The 20,073-nt window shown below is 49.5% G+C and overlaps 2 protein-coding genes across 6 annotated transcripts in view; both read left to right on the forward strand.

Annotated features, from left to right (window-relative positions):
- The window catches only part of Cpt1a (carnitine palmitoyltransferase 1A), a 64,175-nt gene extending 56,824 nt beyond the window's left edge, over positions 1-7,351 (forward strand). For all 4 annotated transcript variants that reach the window (XM_021222459.2, XM_029537481.1, XM_029537473.1 and 1 more), the window contains exons 15-19: positions 574-708; positions 2,346-2,498; positions 3,811-3,924; positions 4,132-4,224; positions 5,364-7,351. In XM_021222459.2, the coding sequence (XP_021078118.1) occupies positions 574-708; positions 2,346-2,498; positions 3,811-3,924; positions 4,132-4,224; positions 5,364-5,450 (582 nt within the window). In that variant the 3' untranslated portion in view covers positions 5,451-7,351. The remainder of the gene's footprint in view (positions 1-573; positions 709-2,345; positions 2,499-3,810; positions 3,925-4,131; positions 4,225-5,363) is intronic.
- A 1,841-nt stretch (positions 7,352-9,192) lies between these two features.
- Tesmin (testis expressed metallothionein like protein) overlaps positions 9,193-20,073 on the forward strand; it is a 19,578-nt gene continuing 8,697 nt past the window's right edge. The window contains exons 1-5 of one of the 2 annotated variants that reach the window (XM_021222462.1): positions 9,193-9,669; positions 12,066-12,224; positions 13,753-13,873; positions 16,595-16,668; positions 17,689-17,780. In XM_021222462.1, the coding sequence (XP_021078121.1) occupies positions 9,286-9,669; positions 12,066-12,224; positions 13,753-13,873; positions 16,595-16,668; positions 17,689-17,780 (830 nt within the window). In that variant the 5' untranslated portion in view covers positions 9,193-9,285. Of the gene's footprint in view, positions 9,670-9,915; positions 10,301-12,065; positions 12,225-13,752; positions 13,874-16,594; positions 16,669-17,688; positions 17,781-20,073 lie in introns of those variants that run through there. The other variant, XM_021222466.1, reaches the window with a different exon arrangement.

Raw genomic sequence — 20,073 nt, forward strand, 5'->3', positions numbered from 1 at the left:
AATTCCTCCTCCTTCCCCAGTCCTGCCCTCTTGCCTGTCCCTCCCCTGTGTCTCTCAGACCTTCTCAGACCTTGCTGTGTGCCTTGTCCTTTCTCCTAAAAATTCACATCAGCTGGAGGGCTTTCTGGAGGACATTATGGCCTTAGTCATGTCTTGGACCAGAAACCATGCAAAGACAAACTCCAGGAGGCCGGAGAGGTGGTTCAGTGGTTAAGAGCACTGTCTGCACTTCCAGAGGATTTGGGTTCAATTTCTAGCACTCACATGGCAGCTCACAGTCATCTATAACTCCAGTCCTCAGGGATCCAGTGCCCTCTTCTGGTCTCTAGACACCAGGCATATCCTTGTTGGGCAGATGTATGTGCAGGCAACACACACACACACAGAGAGAGAGAGAGAGAGAGAGAGAGACAGACAGACAGACAGACAGACAGACAGACGACAGACAGACAGACAGACAGTGGGGGAAGCAGACTGCCACCTCCTCTCAGATCCATACCAGGTCCCTTCTCCCTTAGATTCAGATGGCCACTCCCACCTGTTAGCCCTAAGCTAGTTTTCCTTCTTTCCCAGGACATGGGCAAGTTCTGCCTCACATATGAGGCCTCCATGACTCGGCTCTTCCGAGAAGGGAGGACAGAGACCGTACGCTCCTGCACTACAGAGTCCTGCAACTTTGTGCTGGCCATGATGGACCCCACGACAACGGTAAGACCATAGTGGCAGAACATGGCATGGTGCATGGTTTCCTGGAAGACCCTAGAACAGTGGTTCTCAACCTGTGGGTCGTGACCCCATTGGGGTCACATATCAGATATCCTGCACATCAGGTACTTACACTGTGATTCATAAAGTAGCAAAATAACAGCTACGAAGCAGCAGTGAAATGATTGTATTCATTATGAGGAACCACAGTTATGAAGTAGCATGAGATGATTGTATTCATTATGAGGAACCATGTTACACAACATGAGGAACTGTGTTAAGGGAAGACAGCAGGAGCTGGGAAGGTTGAGAGCCACTGCCCAACTGACCATGAAGCTCTCTAGCCCCTCCTGCCCCACCTTTCCTCCCTCTACCTCTCCTCTCATATCCTCCCCCTGCTCCTCCACCCCTACCCTACTTCTGCATCCCCTCCCCCAGCTCCTTATGCCCGCCCCTTTGCAAAGGAACAGAAAGCATTTAAGAGGTCACACACAAAGAAAGTATTGTTCTCTGAGCTTTGGAAGTGAGATTATATGTATTGAGAACCTTCACATGCGACTGGACATGGCACAGACACAGGAAGCAGGACACCCAACCCTGGGGTCCATAGACTCTGGCCCTGGGGTCAGAGCCTGTTGCACCAATCTGCCAGACACTACAGAGTACTACAGCATGCTCTGCCTCTTAGGAACCCTGCAGTGCCTTGGGAAAATAAACTCAGATGAACCCAATGCATTGCTGGTCCCAGCTGGCACATGGCCACATTCAGAACTATGCCTAGGTCCCCAAGCCCTGAGGCAGGTGCTTACCACCAACAGACAACAGACTGCATTTTTTAACTCTAGAGAGAGAGAGAAAAAAAAGCAAGTGGATACTTCTGTCACTAGAACTTCCAGGAGGCTCCTATGAGGCTGGGTCTGTTATAGGAGGGCCAGTGCCTTGACATACCTCCATGTAAAGGGCAGATGGTGTTGTAATGTCCAGAAGATCCCAAAGCAGCCTGTGTGTCTGTGTTTGTGGTATGTGTGAACACATGTGTATGTATGTACATGTGTAATGTTGTATATGTGTATACATACGTGTAGTGAGGCCGGAATTGTATGCTGTTGTCTTCCTCCGTTACTCTCCACCCTGTATTTTGAGCCAGGGTTTCTCCCTGAGTGTAGAGCCGCTACTTATGCTAGACTGGCAGTTCAGCAAGCCTGAGGACCCTGATGCTTTGGTGCAGCAAGCACATGTCTTCAGTCCCCTGAAGCCTCCCCCTTGGGTCATGAGGAAGCCCTCACATTTTAGCAGAATAGCCAAGGAGGGTTAGCATTCATCCCTGTGACAAAATAAACTTAGAGTCAGAGCTGGGGTAGAGCTTCAGGTTTGGCAAGAACTCTAACAGCTTAAGTGGTCCACATTTGGCTCTCTCAGTGTGTACATAGCACACACGCCATCACAGGGTGCCTCTCCATCAACCTGCCTGCTCCCAGCAGCCCTTCTGAGGCAAGAATCTGAGAAGGGATCATGGGCTGGTAGGGTTCCGTCAAGTATCTTGGTCACAGCACCCTGCCTTTTACAGACCACTGAAGAGAAAGTGGCCCGGCGCACAACCTGAACTGTGCAAAGCATGTCCTTCTCCTGTTGACCCTTAGGCAGAGCAGAGGCTCAAGCTGTTCAAGATAGCTTGTGAGAAACACCAGCATCTGTACCGCCTCGCCATGACGGGCGCTGGCATCGACCGCCATCTCTTCTGCCTCTATGTGGTGTCCAAGTATCTGGCAGTCGATTCACCTTTCCTGAAGGAGGTAAGTGCTTGGTCTGTGTTCAGCCTGGCTTTTCTGTGTTGATGAGACAGGATCTCACTCTGTAGCCTAGACTAGCCTTAAATAGCAATCCTCCTGCTTCAGCCTCCTGAATGCTGGACATCGGCATACTGGCTTTTAACGATGGCTGCATACAATGAGCTAGAAAAGCCCTTGAGAATCTAGAGGTGGGTTTATAGAGGCTACCTTGGGCCCCATGGACTCTGCCTTCCCTGTGGGAGGCAGTTTGGTCAAGAGGAGGGGCTCACACACTTTAACCTTAGTGTGGCCCTGAGGGGCTTGGAGAACTAGTCTCTGACCATGCAGTCTTTCCTTGCCTCCCTGTTAGGGGGTCCTCAGGCAAACATTGCTTTCTGCTGCTGTTTAAAGCACTCTGACCACTTGCCCCTTGGAAGTCAGGGCAGGAACTTAAGCAGGAATAGAGACAGAAGCCGTGGAGGAAGGCTCCTTGCCGGCCTGTGCATGGGCTCACATTTGGTTAACTTTCTTTAAAAATATATTTTTACATGTGTGCTTTCCCTTCATGTATAAGTGTGTGTATGGTGTGTGTGCAGTGCCTAGGGGGATGTCTAGGAACTAGAGTTTCAGGTCCACCATGTGGGTGCCAGCAATCAAAGCTCGGTGCTCTGCAAGAGCAACAAGTGCTCTTAACCACTGAACCGTCTCTCCAGTCCTCTCCAGCTAGATGGACACCTACCTGTCCAGGGACAGGAACCACCTACCCTGAGCTGGACCTGCATCAAGACAATTTCCCACAGACATGTCTGTCTTAATGAGTGTTTCGGGCAGAAAGTGTTTATTCAGCTTACATGTCCATATCATAGTCCATCACTGAATGAAGTCAGGATAGAAACCCAAGCAGAACTGGACCTGGGAGGCGGGACCTGGGGCCTAGGCCATGGTGGGGAAGGCTGGGCGGTGCTTGCTAGCCTGCTTCGCCTGGCTTACTCAGCCTTTCCTGTAGAACTCAGGATCACCAGCCCAGGGATGACCCCATCCAGAATGGGCTGGGCCTCCCCACATTGATGGATAATGGAGAAAATGCCTTACATCTGGATCTCACTGAGGCAGTTCAACTGAAGCTCCTTCCTCTGTGATGACTCTAGCTTGTGTCAACCTGACACACAAAACCAGCCAGGACAGTGTCCACAAACCAGTGTGATGGCTGATAGTTACTCAGTTGAGAATGGCTTGTGGTTCCCCCCAGGTGTTTGTCAGCCATGTCAGGTTGACAGTCGGTGCTCACTAGGAGAAGTGGGTGGGAAGTCATGTGAACATTTTTGCTTTGTCGCAGGTACTGTCTGAGCCATGGAGGTTGTCCACGAGCCAGACTCCTCAGCAGCAGGTGGAGCTGTTTGACTTTGAGAAACACCCTGACTACGTGTCCTGTGGCGGGGGCTTTGGGCCGGTAAGGGCAGCCAGGCCCACCCACTAACTTCAAGCCCATCCCATTGTCCCCAGGCTGGCTCAAACCCACTCACTGTAAAGTCCAGGCTGGCCATCACCATCCTCCTGCCTCAGTCTCTTCAGTGCCCAGACTTACATTGAGAACAGGAAGTTGCCATCCACGTGATCTCATTTTCTAGTGGTAAAATTGCCCTTTCTCTTTCTGCAGGTTGCTGATGATGGCTATGGTGTTTCCTACATTATTGTTGGAGAGAATTTCATCCACTTCCATATTTCTTCCAAGTTCTCTTGCCCTGAGACGGTGAGTATATTGGGCACTACTTTTTCTAGACATGGGGTAAATTTCTTTTTGGAGGGAGCACATCTTTAAGCAAAGCATTCATTTGAGGTGTCATTCTTTTTTTAGCTTAGTTTCACATAGATGAATTTCACTCATTTGAAAGACATATATTTATTTCATTTACCTGCCTTTGATGGTAGCAATGGTCTTAAATCTCAATGTGTCTGTGTTTCTGTCATTCTTTCTATTCTAAACAACTCTGTGAGCAAGTTCTGGCCTTACTTAGGGAGTAGGTAAGTCTGTCTGGGGGAGCCTCCTGGGAACCTCTTTGATGGTGGCCTCCACAGTATCAGCCCAGCCAGTGCTACAAAATCTTCCATGCTGCCTGCTCCCACCCACAGCCAGCCAGGCGTGAGGTGTACACCTCTAATCCTAGCATTACTTAGGAAGCCGAGGCAGGAACTGAGTTCAGGGATAGCCTGGGGAGTAGAACAGAGTGACAGGGAGGCCTCAGATCTGACCCATCCATGCACATAGCAAGTCACCTATGGCTGGCCCCCACTGAGTGCTCAGGGTGCTTTTATTGCTCCTTTGTTAATTCCCTCAGAGCTTGGAGAGTGGAAAGACAGGAGGCTGGCCTAACCCAGGGATAGATGATAATGGGCAGTTCAAATGTGAGACTTGCTGCTGCATGCCAGTGCTTTTTCCTTCTGTCTCTTTGTCTCTGTCTTTCTCTCTGTCTCTCTTTCTCTCTTTGTGTGCGCGTGTGTGTGTGTGTGTGTGTGTGTGTGTGTGTATCTCTTTCAATCTCTTTCTTCCCTGGAGACCAGGTCTCTCGGAGCCTGGAGTTCACTGGGCCTCGGTTGTTTGATAAGCAGGTTTGCAGACATCTTGCTGCTCCCGTCCCCAGCACTGGGTTCCAGATGGGGAAGGTTATGCTTACTTTTCACGTGGGTGCTAGGGATTCAAACTGAGGCTTGCAGAAGCGTTTTGTCCACTGAGCCATCTCCCCAGCCCCTCTCATTTGGCTCTTGAAGACAGAGTCTTGCTATATAGCCCAGACTGGGTTTGAACTTGCTGCAGTTGATGCTCCTGCCTCAGCTTTACAGGCGCTGGGATCTGCCCGGCTGCTGATGTCCTCTTCTGCTTCTTCCCTTCAGGACTCACACCGCTTTGGGAAGTACTTGAGACAAGCCATGGTGGACATTATCTCCTTGTTTGGCCTCACCGTCAATTCCAAAAAGTAACCCTCGGGGCCGCATGGAAGGAAAACGGACTCTTGTGATACAAACCAAATGAATAGGTGTTGCTCCTGACCATAGGACAGGCAGAAAATTGTTCTCATAAAACTCAGTTTTCCTTCCAGAAGGTTTACGTCGGTCTCCCTAGAACAACCGTAGGCTCCACCGTGTGACTTGTGACCCTTCTACATCCAGAGATGCCTTGGCTCCAGGAATATTGGGCACAGTCCCTTGACGTCTTTTGAACTGGCTCCTCCTGGATAGAGGGATTTAAATGCTGGTGAATTCCTGGATTTGGGGGGTTGTATCTTTACACGTGTTGGAGGTGACAGACTTCCCAGTGGTGACCCTGTGGATACTTGGGACTTGAGGGTGCCTGACTTCACCCAGGCAGTGTAAGCGTCACCTTGCGGAAAGAGAAAGTGTCTTCAGAGCCAGGGGAGGTGACAGCTCTAGCTAACACACCTGTAACACACTAATGGAATGGTTAGGCCTGGGGATTAAGGTTCTGCTATGAGTGACAGCCACCATCCCTTTGGGAGTCCACATTTGACTCTCCACATTTCTTGAAAGCAGAATACCACCTCCTCAGTGCCACCTTCAAAACCCAGTGCCTTAACGATGGGAGCCCAGTGGCAAGTGGGGCCATAGAGAAGACTTAGCATGTGAAGCCTTTGGGTGGATATGTGAGGATGCTGCTTCCCCTCATGGGTTCCTGCATAGAGATGTCCCTAGGAAAGCACTTCCCCACCCCTAGAAAATGAGGTCCCTGGGGAAGGGAGCGACGCCAAATCTCATTGGCCACCAGTTCCATTAAGCAACAAAATAACAGATGTGTCCACAGAGGGATGTGAGGGGCTTGGTAGTCAAAGGCTGTATAGCTGGACACCACCTGGAGAGTGTGGCAGCCATTGGCAAGGGGAGTGAGACCCTGGTCACTGAGTCAGGCATACTGACACAGGCAGCCAAAGCCTCGTCATGGCAGCCAGGAGATAGAGATCCTGGCAGATAAACCAACGGGCTCATCTTCTAATCCCACCCAGTGAGATTCCAACCAGAGCAAATTCGATAGAAGGCTAGGTCATTTTGGCGACAGACTCAGGGGTCTCAAGTAATGGGTGCTTTGTACCCAAATGCCATCCCTCTGTGGGAGTGCCTTTCTTGAAAGCATCCAATGGACTATACAGCAACTCTGTGAAGCAACTCCGTTTGGTATTCAGTGTAAACACAGTATAATGGAGTGGCCTCCCCTACCTGTCACCACCCTGTCCCATTTTAAATCGTGTATTTATTTTCCAGTGCCCCTTTGGCCTTGCTTGATTCCTGCCCCTGTGCTAGCAGTAGCACAGAAGTGAGGGCTGGGGTGACTGGAAGTGCAGAGAGGCGCTGGCTGAACAGGTCCTGCATGTTTTATGGGTATCCATGTATACACAAAAAGAATCACACCTACAAGGGCCAAAGTTTTTTTCCTACTAAAACCAAGAAAACAAAGGCAACCTAAGTACATAGCAGAGACAGCTGTAAGTCAGAGCCGCCTGACCTCGCTTTAGGACCACTCGCCAACCTCTGTTACTCGGAGTATTCCTGCTAGTGCCCAAGTGTAACATTCCTCTCTCAGGTCTCCAGTGTCCTTGCTGCTCCTGAGCAGTTACCAATGCAATTTTGTATTCCTTACAAAGCAGAAGAGTGGGACTTCACTGTAAGTGTTCAAAGGAAGAGGTAAGACTATTATGTATTTAACTTAATGTGGAACAAAACATAGTCTTACCGCAGCCAAGGTTCGAATTTGGTATTCTAATCTGTCCATTGCATGTAAATACCATATGCTGTTTGGATATAAATCTTAGAAATGCATGTGTGAACGAATGTAGCTGACCATTAATAAAACATTAATCCTGCCTACTACAGCATCTGTCCCCATCTCCTCTGTTATACTAATCAGGGTTATACTATCAGGTACTGGCTGTGAGCCTGGAGTGTGGAGGGCACCACTGTCATGTACTTGACCGAGGAGCAGCACACAGTGGAGCTTGCCCACTGCCACATCTAGGATTCCCAGGCTTGCCCTTAATGCAGTATGCTTACTGCAGCTGTGGAACATGTGTACACAGACCCAGGAGAGCATTGGGAGATACGAAACATTTTGACAGGACAGTCTGGTGCACAACAGGATGTCAGCCTTACCTTCCATTTAAACAGTTGGTGAGAGACTTTCATAGTATGTAACTGTGGGGTCTCTCCTCATTTTAACTGGAAGAAGATGCCAGAGACTGTATAGAATCCTTCTCAACGATATAGGAATGGCAAGGTGCAAAGGAATTGTTGCTGCCGGCAGTGGGATGTGGATTAGCTTACAGAGTGCTTGCCTGGCATGCAAGAAGCCCTGGGTTTAATTCCCATACTAAATAAGCCGATGAGAGTGTTGCATACGTATAATCCTAGCATTCAGTAGGCAGAGGCAGGAAAGTGAGAAGTTCAAGACTGCCTTTGATTACATAGTAAATTCAAGGAAGTCTGGGCCACAGGAGACCTTACCTTTGAAAGATATAAGTAAAAAGTGAGTTGGAAGCCAACCTGGACTAAATAGTGATCACCAGGTCAACTAGAGTCACGAAACAAGACCCTGTCTCAAACAGACTAACAAAAAACTAAAATGGCTGATGAGATGGCTTAGTGGGTAAGGGTGTGTGCTGCCAAGTCTGACAACCTGAGTTTGATCCCAGAAGTCACACAGGGAAGGAGAGACTCAACTCTCCACTCTGGGGAGTTTTCCTTTCCTTCAGACTAATGCCATGGTGTGTCCACACATGTACATGCAAATACACATTAAGTGTAAATGAACAAAAACCCTGAAAGCAAATCCTGATGGCACAGGACTTTAATTGCAACTACTGGGATGGAGACAAGGAATCACATTCAAAGGCAGAGTTCCCAGCATGTAGGAGGCTCTAGATTCAATCTCCAGTACTGCATGAGTAATAATAAATAGATACATATACATATGCTGGAAGATACATATGCAGGTTAATAGCACTTGTTTTTGCTGAGGACTCAAACTCACTTCCCAGCGCCCTTTAACTCAGTTTCGCCACGCCTCTGAGAGGTTGGACTGACCATTAGGGACCTTTAGGGAAGGAAGCGGGGTCATCTTTGACTGGCGGGGCCTTGGCAGGGGTGGGTGGGGCCTTAGCTTGTTAAAAAATAGTCTTGGACTGATTGAGGTCAGATATCAAACTGGGCAGCCTGCCTAGCACTGCTTCAAATTTCCTGGAATATTAGTCATGCTTTTAACCCCAATTTTTGGGAGGCAGAGGCAAGCGGAGCTCTGTGAGTTCTAAGCCAGCCAAGGCTACCTACTGAGATTCTGACTTAAAAACAAAAACAGATAAAAATGATGTAATTACAGTACTCACCAATGAAATTCTCAAAGTTTAAAAAAAGAGAGAGAGAACCACCACCTTGGGAGCCTCAGTTTCCCCCACTAGGGGTAGAAGAGGTTGGCCGACACCCTCCAGCCTCCATCCAAGCATACAGAAAGGCTGCACTACAAGCCTTGCGGGCCAACCACAGCCCAGGTCCCTTCCATCAAGCTCAGGCCCCGCCCGCCAAGAACCAGAGCCCAACCTCCACGGCAAGGCCCCGCCCACCATAGGCTCCCACCTACCACGACCCAGACTCCTGTCATCTTGGCAGAGGCCCCACCCACCGCAGCCCAGGCTCCGCCCCATTCAAGCAGAGAGGGCCCCGCCCCTTTCCCTAACGGTCAACGGTCGTCCAACCTCTCAGGAGCACGGCGAGCCGGGCGGCCGCGTCCTGTCGCTGTTCTCGGGTCCCCGTGGCCATGGAGGACGCGCTGCTCGGCGCCATGACTGGCCCCGAAGACGAGCTGGGCGCCGAGCTGTTCGGGTCAGAGCGTGCGTTCGCTGACGGGCTGGCGCTGAGCCCTGCAGGCGGTGCGGCCGATCGGGATGAGCTGCCCGTGCTGGCCGACGCCTATCTGGGCGCCACCGAGCCAGGGGAGCCGCTGCTGCGTGCGCTCAGCCCCCCGCCCGGCGCTGAGGTACCGGCCGCCCTGCTCGGCGACTTTCCGGGGCTGCCCGAGCTCCGCAGCTCAGACGACGCCGCTCCGCCTCCCGCCTATAGCGTGCACGTGCTATCGTCGTTACTTCCCGGTGCTCGCGGGCCCGCGCTGTTGCCGCTAAGCGCAGGAGTGCGCGTGATCCCAGTAAGCGCCGGCAGGGGGCGCCGTCGCGCCGCTTCTCCACGTGCATAGCCTGTGGGCTGGCCCCTGGCAGCATGCCCTCAAGGGAGTTAGGGCGTCCCCGGGTGGCACAGGCACCACAAGGGATACCTCTCGGGCAACCGGCCTCCTCCCTGCCCAGCCTTTTCCCAGATCACTGTGCCACACTAGAAGAGTTTATAACTGTTGCCATCACCGTGGGTGTTTGTATTGGACACATGTTTTGCATCATTCCTGGCCTGTTGGACTTGTGTCTCCACCCCACCTCCGCCCCAGCAGGGCTAGGGATAGAACCTAGGGCCTTGTGCGTGTTCTACAGATAGTTTTCAACCTGGTAGTTTGGGGTTGGCTGGGAGATTGGTTTTTTTGGTTTGGTTTGGTTTTTGTTTTCTTCACACCAAAGACTTTCATTATTGAGGATTTTTTTTTCAGTTGATGATCTCCCCCCTCTGTAAGATAAGGGACAGTTCTTTAAACCTATGTAGAGTCTTGATGAATTCTGCTTCTCAGTCATATTGCTAAGCTATATAGCAATTCCTTGAAATTGCTATATAGCTTAAAATGACCTTGAACCTCTGATTCTCCTGCCTCTACCTCCTGAGTGCTAGGAGTACAGGTGAGCCCCCCCACACCTGGTTGATATAGTGCTGGTGACCACACCCTGCCTTATGCTAGTCAAGTGTCCTTCCAACTGACCCACATCCCCAACACCTCGACTCTCTTGCCAAGAGAAAGGAATCAACCTTTTAAAGGAAACTGGGCACAGGTCAACCCCCAAAGAACCCTGTTTGGGAAACTGGGCTCCTCATCCAGTCAAGTGTGTCAGGTCTAGAGTAAGCCTTCATAGAACTTCTTGTTTTAATTCTCTGTGGAGATGACAGGGGCCTGGCTTTGTACACCAATAAGTCATAGCTAGTAGAGCTCAGAACCCAGAAATCCTGTTCCCTGCTCAACTTACAGGGAAGGTGGTACTGTAGCCTTCCCACAGGAACCTTCTAGCTCAGCCGCATTCCCAGGCAGAGGCCTCCTCCTGACTTTCAGTGCTTCCAAATGCCCGCAGTTTGATTTAGCATAAACAGGAGCTGGCCCTGCAACTTGTGACTCCTAGCTCTCATCTTCCCTCTATGAGTAGAGCAAGAAAGGGAATGAGCCAGTGTGGAAGACGGGTTGTCTTCTAATGTAACCCAGGTTTCATTATTGGGTGACAAAGCGTTTTTGTTTTTGTTTTGTTTTTTGTTTGGTTGGTTGGTTTTTGTTTTTTTCGAGAAAGGGTTGCTATGTGTCCTGGACCTCACTCTGTAGACCAGGCTGGCCTCAAACTCAGAAATTTGCCTGCCTCTGCCTCCCAAGGTGTGTGCCACCACACTCGGCATGACAAAACTTTTTTTTTTTTTTAGGTTTTTCGAGACAGGGTTTCTCTGTGTAGCCCTGGCTGTCCTGGAACTCACTTTGTAGACCAGGCTGGCCTCGAACTCAGAAATACGCCTGCTTCTGCCTCCCAAGTGCTGGGATTAAAGGCGTGTGCCACCACTGCCCGGCCTAACTGCACTTTTTTGTCTTCTAAGGTTTGGACCACACAAGTTTGATGTAAATTTTGTAACCATTGGGACCTTTCCGCTTTTAAATCCCATTGCTTCTTAGTAAATGCAATTTTGTCTCATTTATTTATTTTATAATTGGATTTATTTATCTGTGTATGGGTGCATGTTCCACAGTGCACATGGAGAGGTCAAAGGACAAGTTGCAACAGTTGACTTTCTTTACCATGTGTGTTCTGGAGTTCAAACTTGGGTCGTCAGGCTTCGTAGCAAGTGCTCTTACCTACCAAGCTATCTTGCTGGTCCTCTTTCTTTTCTTTCTTTCTTTCTTTCTTTCTTTCTTTCTTTCTTTCTTTCTTTCTTTCCTTCCTTCCTTCCTTCCTTCCTTCCTTTCTTTTTAAAAGATTTATTTATTTATTAATTATATGTAAGTACACTGTAGCTGTCTTCAGACACCCCAGAAAAGGTCATCAGATCTCATTACAGATGGTTGAGTCACCATGTGGTTGCTGGGAATTGAACTTAGGACCTTCAGAACAGTCAGTGCTCTTAACCATTGAGGCACCTCTCCAGCCCTATTTATTTCTTTTTGGTGTAGGCTCTCAGTATGCTCCCAACTCTTATCCTCTTCACACCCTGGAACTGATGGCGTCCTCAGAGGCCTCCATCCTGAGGCCGCTCAGGTGACTAGTTCACTTGATTTCTCAAAGGAGAAAATGGTTCCTGACTGAGGGCCAGGGCCGTCCTTGCTCTGCTGCTGACCCCAGGCTTAGACGGCAGTGTTCCATGTGCTATCGCTTCACTCCATGTCTGTATCCTCTAACATGACCACTGCTTTTCCAGGTTGAAATCAAAGAAGCAGGTGGTAGTGTGCCAGGCGGCAGCCCTGAAGATGCAGCTTTCCAGGCTCCTCTGGCTCAGGAATCCTGCTGCAAGTTCCCATCATCCCAGGAGGCAGAGGAGGCCTCCAGCTGTCCACGGAAAAAAGACTCCAGCCCCATGGTAACTATGCAAAAAAAAAAAAAAAAAAGGCATCACTTAGCCAGTCCAAGATCCCTGCCTGCCACCCCTGCTACTCACTTGCTAAGGCAGCACCCTGCTTGTCTGTCTCCACCCCACTCCCACCCCCACCCCCCAAGATCCTCATCTCTGCACCTCCTCAGAAAATCAAATGAGGATTGGGACATTGCTGTATCTCAGGGGAGCCACCATAAGTCATGCTGTCTGCTGTCTGTAGAGTGTTAGGAGCTGAGGTGGGTTTGGATTGATGGTTTCTCCAAGGCAGGGTTTCTATAGCTTCAGGGCCGAGACCCAACCTTTCTGCCTGCTTCCGGGTTGCAAAGGTGTAATGGGTACCTCTAGGGACTGTTCCTGTGTGATGTCATTTCCTTATCTCAGCCCCTCAGGCAGTCTGTCTTAGATAACAGATGCCTCCCGGCTGTCTCAGCCTTAGGTGTGGTGTGTTGCGCTGAGCTGCTGGAAGTGCTCTGCAGCCCAGCACTGCAGCCCAGCCTGGGCTCCACAAGCAGCATGGCCTCAGAGTCTTCAGCCACTCCACATAAGGCTGCCCCAGAAACACTTGAAATAATGTCCTTGTGAAATCTGTCTTTGGGGTGCAAACACTAGTATCCGTCTGTGTCAGAGACTTATTTGGACTCCCAGGTTCTGATGGCAGAGCTTCCCAGGGCCTTTGAGAAGCCATAGGAAAAGGAAGAGGACTCTGACTCCTTCCACACTGTGGGTGACACCTCCCATCTCTTCCTGGGCTGTGGAGCCCAAAGCTGGGCATCACTTTAGGCTGTTCCCACTTTAGTGTATGCCTCGACATGGCTACATAGTCCTCTGAATATAGCTGTGCAGGCCATTGACCTCTTCCAGTGTCAGAATAACTTGGTCATTTGCCCTGGAACCTACTTTTCTTCTTCTAGCAGGTTCCTGGTGTTCTTCAGATGACTTCTGTCCTTTTGCCTAGTTGAGTTCTCCGACAGTCTCCACAGCACACGCCCTGGAACCACTGGGTGTGCAGGGCACTCCCTCCATCACTGCTGGACTGCTGGCTCTGATGGGCTTGCAGAGGATGAGTGCTCAAACCCACACAGAGTCTGGCAGTGTTAGTCAGGCCCTGTGAGCTCAACATGGTTTCTTAGGAGTTTCCAGTCATCCTTCTTAACTGTATTTATAGGAAAGAAAACAACAGGCATAAAAATCCACAAAATCACCTGCTAGATAATAGCCTGGCTCTGCAGAGGGGAGAGCACACAGCAAATTAAAGTTAATTCTACAGATGCGCTTAGCCCCCAGAGGTCTCAGAGGTAGGAAATTGAGGTTCAGGGGGCAGGCAGATCCCTGTATGTGGATATGTCCCAGGAATACATGGGGTTGGGGCTAGGGAGCAGCAGTTAGTGTAGAGGAAGACATGGAGAACACACCCACCTTCTTCCCCCAATTTAGACCCCAGGGAACATCTCAGATTTCAGTCTGTTCCTGCTCTGAACTGGAGTCATCTGCCCTCTTCCCCCTGTCATTTCAGGTGATTTGTCAGCTGAAAGGAGGCGCCCAGATGCTCTGCATAGACAACTGTGGCGCGAGGGAGCTCAAAGCGCTCCATCTGCTTCCTCAGTACGATGATCAGAGCAGCTTCCCTCAGTCAGGTACCACTGTGCAAACGCTGCTCTGGGTCACTCCCATGGGAGGTGGTGAGGAGTGGGGCAGCAGATGAGCCTGTTAGGCTCATGTCCAAGGACAGGAGGGAGGAGGAAGCTCTGTCAGTAGCTGGCCAGCCAGCCCAGGCTACTTGGTGAGTTCAGACCAGTGAGAGACCCTGCCTAGAAAAAAAGAGAAAAGGTAGATGGCTACTGAAGAACATGACAAAAGGTTCTCTACATGCAAACACATACACAGACACACACACAGTCATCCCCCCCAACACACACACTAACTGTAAAACAGGCCAGTGGTGTATTAAATGAGCACTTGAGCAAACCTGTACAACGGCTGTCAGAGAGGAATGAGACAGCCGACGACAGCCTAACTTTTCCACACTGTGTCATGTGACTCTCTCTTGTCTGACTTCCTCCACTGCCTTGCCTTCTAGTAAGTGACATTTCCCATCAGTATGGCTCTGCTTCGTCCCTCTAGGCAGGGGCAGATGTGGCTTGCCTGAAACATTATCAAATGTGTTCTAAATTATTGGCGTTTTAATAGAAACAGTTTGTGTGATCAATAAGGGTAGTAGTCCCTCTGCTTCACCCTCAGGAGTTCCAAGCTGGCTCCCCAGGGACCTATTTGACAGTCACTTACCCAACTCCTCACAGAGACACAATAATTGACAAATGACCCCACAGGGCCTGATTTACACTTCAAAGCTGATGAATGCTTAGTGAAAGATTAAATGATGCCTTGGGCCTGTCTAACCAAGCCCCTGCCTTGGCCTTGGCAGTGAGCCTCTCTGTAAATCACTGGGGCTCAGGCTGCTGTGATGGGAGGCAACTTTCCAACTGTGTCAGGCTAATGTCAAGGTCAACCAGGTTGGAGCAGAGGTCAAAAAGAAGTGTAACACTCTGTCTCCATACTCCCTTGATGTCCTTATCCAGGGGCTGGGCCTTACCTGCAGGGGTTTTCAAGTGCTGATCATCCTGGGATTCTCACATCTATCTCCCCTCAAGTCTAAGCTGTACCTATGATGCTTAGAGGGCAGGGAGGTGTGTTTTCTCATGCCCAAATCCTGATCCCTAGAGAGCCACAGAAGTCCTTCAGTTCAATGTCCTTGTGGAGGAATTGAGGCTCTTTCCCAGTTGTTGCTTCCTGCTACTTGTAGCACATCTATGGTCTCCAGTCTTTCTCTTACTGAAGGATACAGAGGACCAGAGCAGGATAGGTGCATACCGGAAGGCTGCAGGGAGGAAGAGGAGGAGGAGGAGGAGGAGGAGGNGCCTGGCAAACACAGAAGTGGATGCTCACAGTCAGCTATTGTATGGAACACCGGGCCCCCAATAGAGGAGCTAGAGAAAGTACCCAAGGAGCTGAAGGGATCTGCAACCCTATAGGTGGAACAACAATATGAACTAACCAGCACCCCCAGAGCTCGTGTCTCTAGCTGAATATGTAGCATAAGATGGTCTAGTCAGTCATCAGTGGGAAGAGAGGCCCCTTGATCTTGCAAACTTTATATGCCTCAGTACAGGGGAACACCAGGGCCAAGAATGGGGAGTGTGTGGGTAGGGGAGCAGGGAGGATTTGGTATAGGGGACTTTGTGGATAGCATTTAAAATGTAAATGAAGTAAATACCTAATAAAAATTGGGAAAAAAAACAGAAAAAAAGAAAAACAAAACAGAATCATAACACCAAAAGGCAAATAGTGAACCAGATATGTTGTCTGATATCTGCAATATCAACACTTGAGAGGCTAATTCCAGAGATTTTCTGTGCATTTCAGGCTATTTTAGGCTTCTAGTGTGTTCAAGGACAGCTTGTACTACAGAGTGAAACACTTTCTCAAAAAGATGGAGGAGGAGGAGGGGGAGGGGGAGGGGAAGGAGGAGGAGGAGAAGGTGGAGGAGGAGGAGGAGGAGGAGGAGGAGGAGGAGGATACACCAGGTCTCCAGGGAAGTTACCTGATGGAGCTTTTGGGCCAAAGTACAAGTGGCTTCCTCTAGAGAGTTTAGAAAGCATTGGTATCCTAACAACTTAGGGCAATGCAAGAAAAGCAGATGTATAGATGGAAATTCCTGGATGTGGTATCCATCCATTGTTGTTAGGTTTTCATTGAAAATATAAAATGACTCAAGGTATTCAGGGAATTTGCTGGCTCATGTACAGGTACCTTGGCACACAGTTTTAGAAGCCGGGTGCTAACATTTTCAGTATAGTAGACCTCTGTGATGCTCAGGCCAAGCAGCTTTATGATGAAAAACAGCAAAATAAAATAAAAAAGTTTAAAAGTATACTGGCCCCAAAGGAACTATAGAAAAATCACAAAACCAAGAGGGGTGGTACCTCCTCCCTGTGCCACTCAAGGACTACATACACAGTGAGGTAAGCTCCCAACTTTATGAGACGCTGTCTAAAAACAAGGGGCTAGAAAAATGGCTTAGCAGTCAAGAGCGCTTGCTGTTCATCTGGAGGCCCCAGCTCCCAACATCTACTTCACGTGGCTCACAAACTGCCTGTAACCCCTGATCCAAGGGATCAGACACCTTCTGGCCTCTGGGTGTCTGCACACACATGACATATACCCACACATGTGCACATATGTATAAAGAAAATTAAAAACAAAAAGACTATATCAGGGTAAGTTTAAATAGCCTTGCCCATGGCAGACCTACACCTTTCAGTGGCTGCTGTCAGTTAAGGTCAAGTGTTTTCCTACAGAGCTCCCTAAGCCAATGACAACTTTAGTGGGAAGACTTCTGCCAGTACCAGCGAAGTTAAATCTCATCACACAGGTGAGTGTTCAGTACAAAGCACACTTGACCTCGCCTCCTGGCATGCCAGCCACTGCACTTGTGTCACCTCAGGCTATGTAGTTAGCAGTGAGAGGCAGACATGTCTGTAATCTCAGCAGTTGGGAAGTGGAGGTGAGAGGCTCAGGAATTCAAGGTCATCCTCATCTGTCTAGCAAGTTTAAGATCAGCCCAGGTTACATAGACCCCTTCTTAACGCTATGAAAATCAGTAGTGAGCGGGCGTGGTGGCGCAAAAAACAAACAAACAAAAAAAAAGAAAATCAGTAGTGAAATGTTTACTGAGTACTTGTCCTTTCACACCTGTGTCAGACCCGGATGGAAGACCATAAACAGGGACATGAGGCCGTGGGAAGGACAGCAGCCCGAGCATTAGCCAGGAATCCATCCCTATGTCCCATTGCTGGCCCTCTGCCTGAACAAATTCTAAGATGTGCTAGCAATGATGTGGAGAGGGAATAGAGGACGCCTTCCTGAGTGTTGCAGCAGAGATTTTTTTGGGAGGGGGTCAGGGTAGTCAAGATGTGGGTAGAGAGATAGAGTCCAGCTGGAAAGTCTGAAAAAGAAAAACCAAACCAAAACAGCAATGTCTGCCAGTGAGACTTCAAATGTCCAGGTCTCTCTTGAGAACATAATAGTTCAGGAATGGACATTTGTAACTGATTATATTTTCAACTATTGGTTTAGAGACACAAAGTGTTCCATGACCGTGTCTCCCTAAGTGACAGCTGTATGCACTGCTCCCTAGCTTCTCCTTGCTGGCCCTAGACCCTACCCCACCTTGACTGTTCTCTCCAACCCCATGGTCAGAGACTTTGTACCCTTGGGGCCTTTGGCCTTACACATGGGAATAACTACAAGATGGTCTCAGCCTATAGGTTCAATATGGATGGACTGCAGAGGTCATGAGGCCTGGCCATGTGCTTGTGTCACCAACCTGTAGGGGCTGCTGCTGGCACTTCACGCACACTCTGAAGAGACCATTCTTGTTTGCCTCCATCAGGTTGATAATGGAGCTCTCCCATCAGCTGTCAATGGGACTGCCTTTCCCTCCGGACCTGCTCTGCAAGGGCCACCCAAAATAGCTCTGGCTGGGTAAGGATTAACATCAGAGGCCACTGCCTGTGATGCAAGCATCTAAGATGCTGCTGTGTAAGATGTTCTTCCTGCTGCACTATAAAATTAACTCTGCTGACATCTGCCACAGCATCAGTAGTCATCCTGTCCCTGCCCCCAGAGCAAGATCACTGACCTTCCTGTGGGTACATAGTGGTAGGCTCTGGCTTCCCCTCCACTCTCTGCTGCCCCGTGTGTGTTCCATGATCCACAGTTGTAGCTCTGTCTTGGTGTGCACTCGGGTGGGTAGTGCCACACTGTCCCCTCTTGGCTGTCATCAGTGCAGGTCACATAGTGGCAGCTGCTTATGTGGCTAGTGAGGGGTTGCAGCCCTGCCTCTGTGTCCCTAGCACACACTCTGTGGCAGATGTCCCATAGTCTCAGGTGGGCATGAGGTGCACTTACCCGGGTCCACTCTGTCCACTTTAATGCTGTGTGTATGCTACAGCTGATTAAACTGAGCACCCTGGTAGGAACTGTTGGATCACCGTGTATTAACTGTGCTCTCTGAGCCTGTGCTGTTATTGGCAAGTGTGAGACAAGGGTCTGGAGACAGACAGGCAGACGTCAGATGGTCTCTGGACACAGACAGTGTTAAGTTAGTGGCACCTGAGGCTTTGGGGCAATGCTATGCATAGTTGGCTGATGATTTTCCTCAAATGTTCTAGAATGAGCCAGGATGGGTTCCTGCTTTCCTCTGTGAGCGTAGAGTACCTGGATTGGCAGCAGTCTCATTGATCACCCTATGGTGGCTGTTTATACTGTTGGAAGAAACAAGATGGCCTCTGCAGCAGCTGCTGCTGCTGATAGCATCAAGGCTGTGCAGGGGACCTGGGGGTATTACAGGCCGAGTGAAAGGCTCACCACACCTTTGTTGTGATCAGGAGACACCACCCCATGCTCTGTCATGTCCAGAACCTAGTAGCAGATGCTGGCCCACAGTCACAGCACTGTGGAGTTCCACTGCAGCAGCCGGTGCGCTTTCCAAAGGAGCAATGTCTCTGCAGGGTGGTTTGTCCTCTCGAGATCATCATCTCTCACACATACTGTCTTAATTTTTTTAAATAAAACTCTGCAGGGCCCCAAAGCTTTTTCTTTCACAGAGAATGCACCAAGAAACACCTGAGCTTTGAGCTTATTGTTCTGCTATGGTAATGACCAGATCATTGTCTGAACGAGCCCTGCAGGTGTCCTGACTGGAGGGTGGGTACAGTGTGAAGATCTGGGCCTGGTAGCTTCAATATGGGAATTCCCAATCTGAACTAACCCACCATCCTCTCCTCTTCACATGCTCCTCAGCCCTCTTGACTTCATAGTCAACCAGATCTGAGAGATCAGAAGTAAACTGTCACCCAGAACTGTCCCTGTTAGAGGACAGAGAAGCAGCTCCCTGGAGCCTGAAGGATAAATGTGTGGCTTGGTCCAGTCTCAGAGCCTGGTGCTGATTGGCTAACTTATCTACCTTTTGTTCCTATATTCTAGAACTCCCTGAGATAACACTTGTTGGTTAGCTTTAGCACTCAGATCACCTTGCCAGGTCATGGATGTGAATCCTGCCCCATGGATGTTGTTATCACTTGTGTAACATAACCAATTGTTATGATGAGATTAACTGGTAGTTGGCATCTCCAAAGGCATGGCTTATTTGTGGTACCCTGCAGAGGTGAAGTTATCCAGATCTTGGCAGGCCTTTTGGCCCCACTAGGACAATAGTCAGACACTGTCAAAGCCACAGAAGCCTTTCCCAGTCATTTCAAGCCCAGGAAATGGTTTGTTTCTCCTATGCTCCATTTCTTCCTAGTGGCCTGTCTCTGCTCACAGTGTGCATCAAGACATTCTTTCAACCATAGGAAACCCACCGCCAGGGCTGGGGAGAGGGCTGTTGTCAGTCTTGTGCAAGCATAAAGATCTGAGTTCCATTCCCAGATGCCACATAACATGCCAGGGCATGGTGGTGTTCACTGAGGGTGAGAACAGAAGGATCTCTGGGTCTTTCTGACCAGCCAGTTTTCCTGATTGGCAAGCTCTAGAGCAATAGGAGACCCTGTCTCAAAATAATAATAATAATAATAACAAATAATAATAACAATAACGATGATGATGATGATGATGATGGGCTGGAGTGATGGCTCAGTGGTTAAGTTAAGAACATGTTCTTAGCCGGGCGTGGTGGCACATGCCTTTAATCCCAGCACTCAGGAGGCAGAGGCAGGTGGATTTCTGAGTTCGAGGCCAGCCTGGTCTACAAAGTGAGTTCCAGGACAGCCAGGGC

This window comes from Mus pahari, chromosome 1 (genome assembly GCF_900095145.1).
Source record: "Mus pahari chromosome 1, PAHARI_EIJ_v1.1, whole genome shotgun sequence".
Classification (NCBI taxonomy): domain Eukaryota; kingdom Metazoa; phylum Chordata; class Mammalia; order Rodentia; family Muridae; genus Mus; species Mus pahari.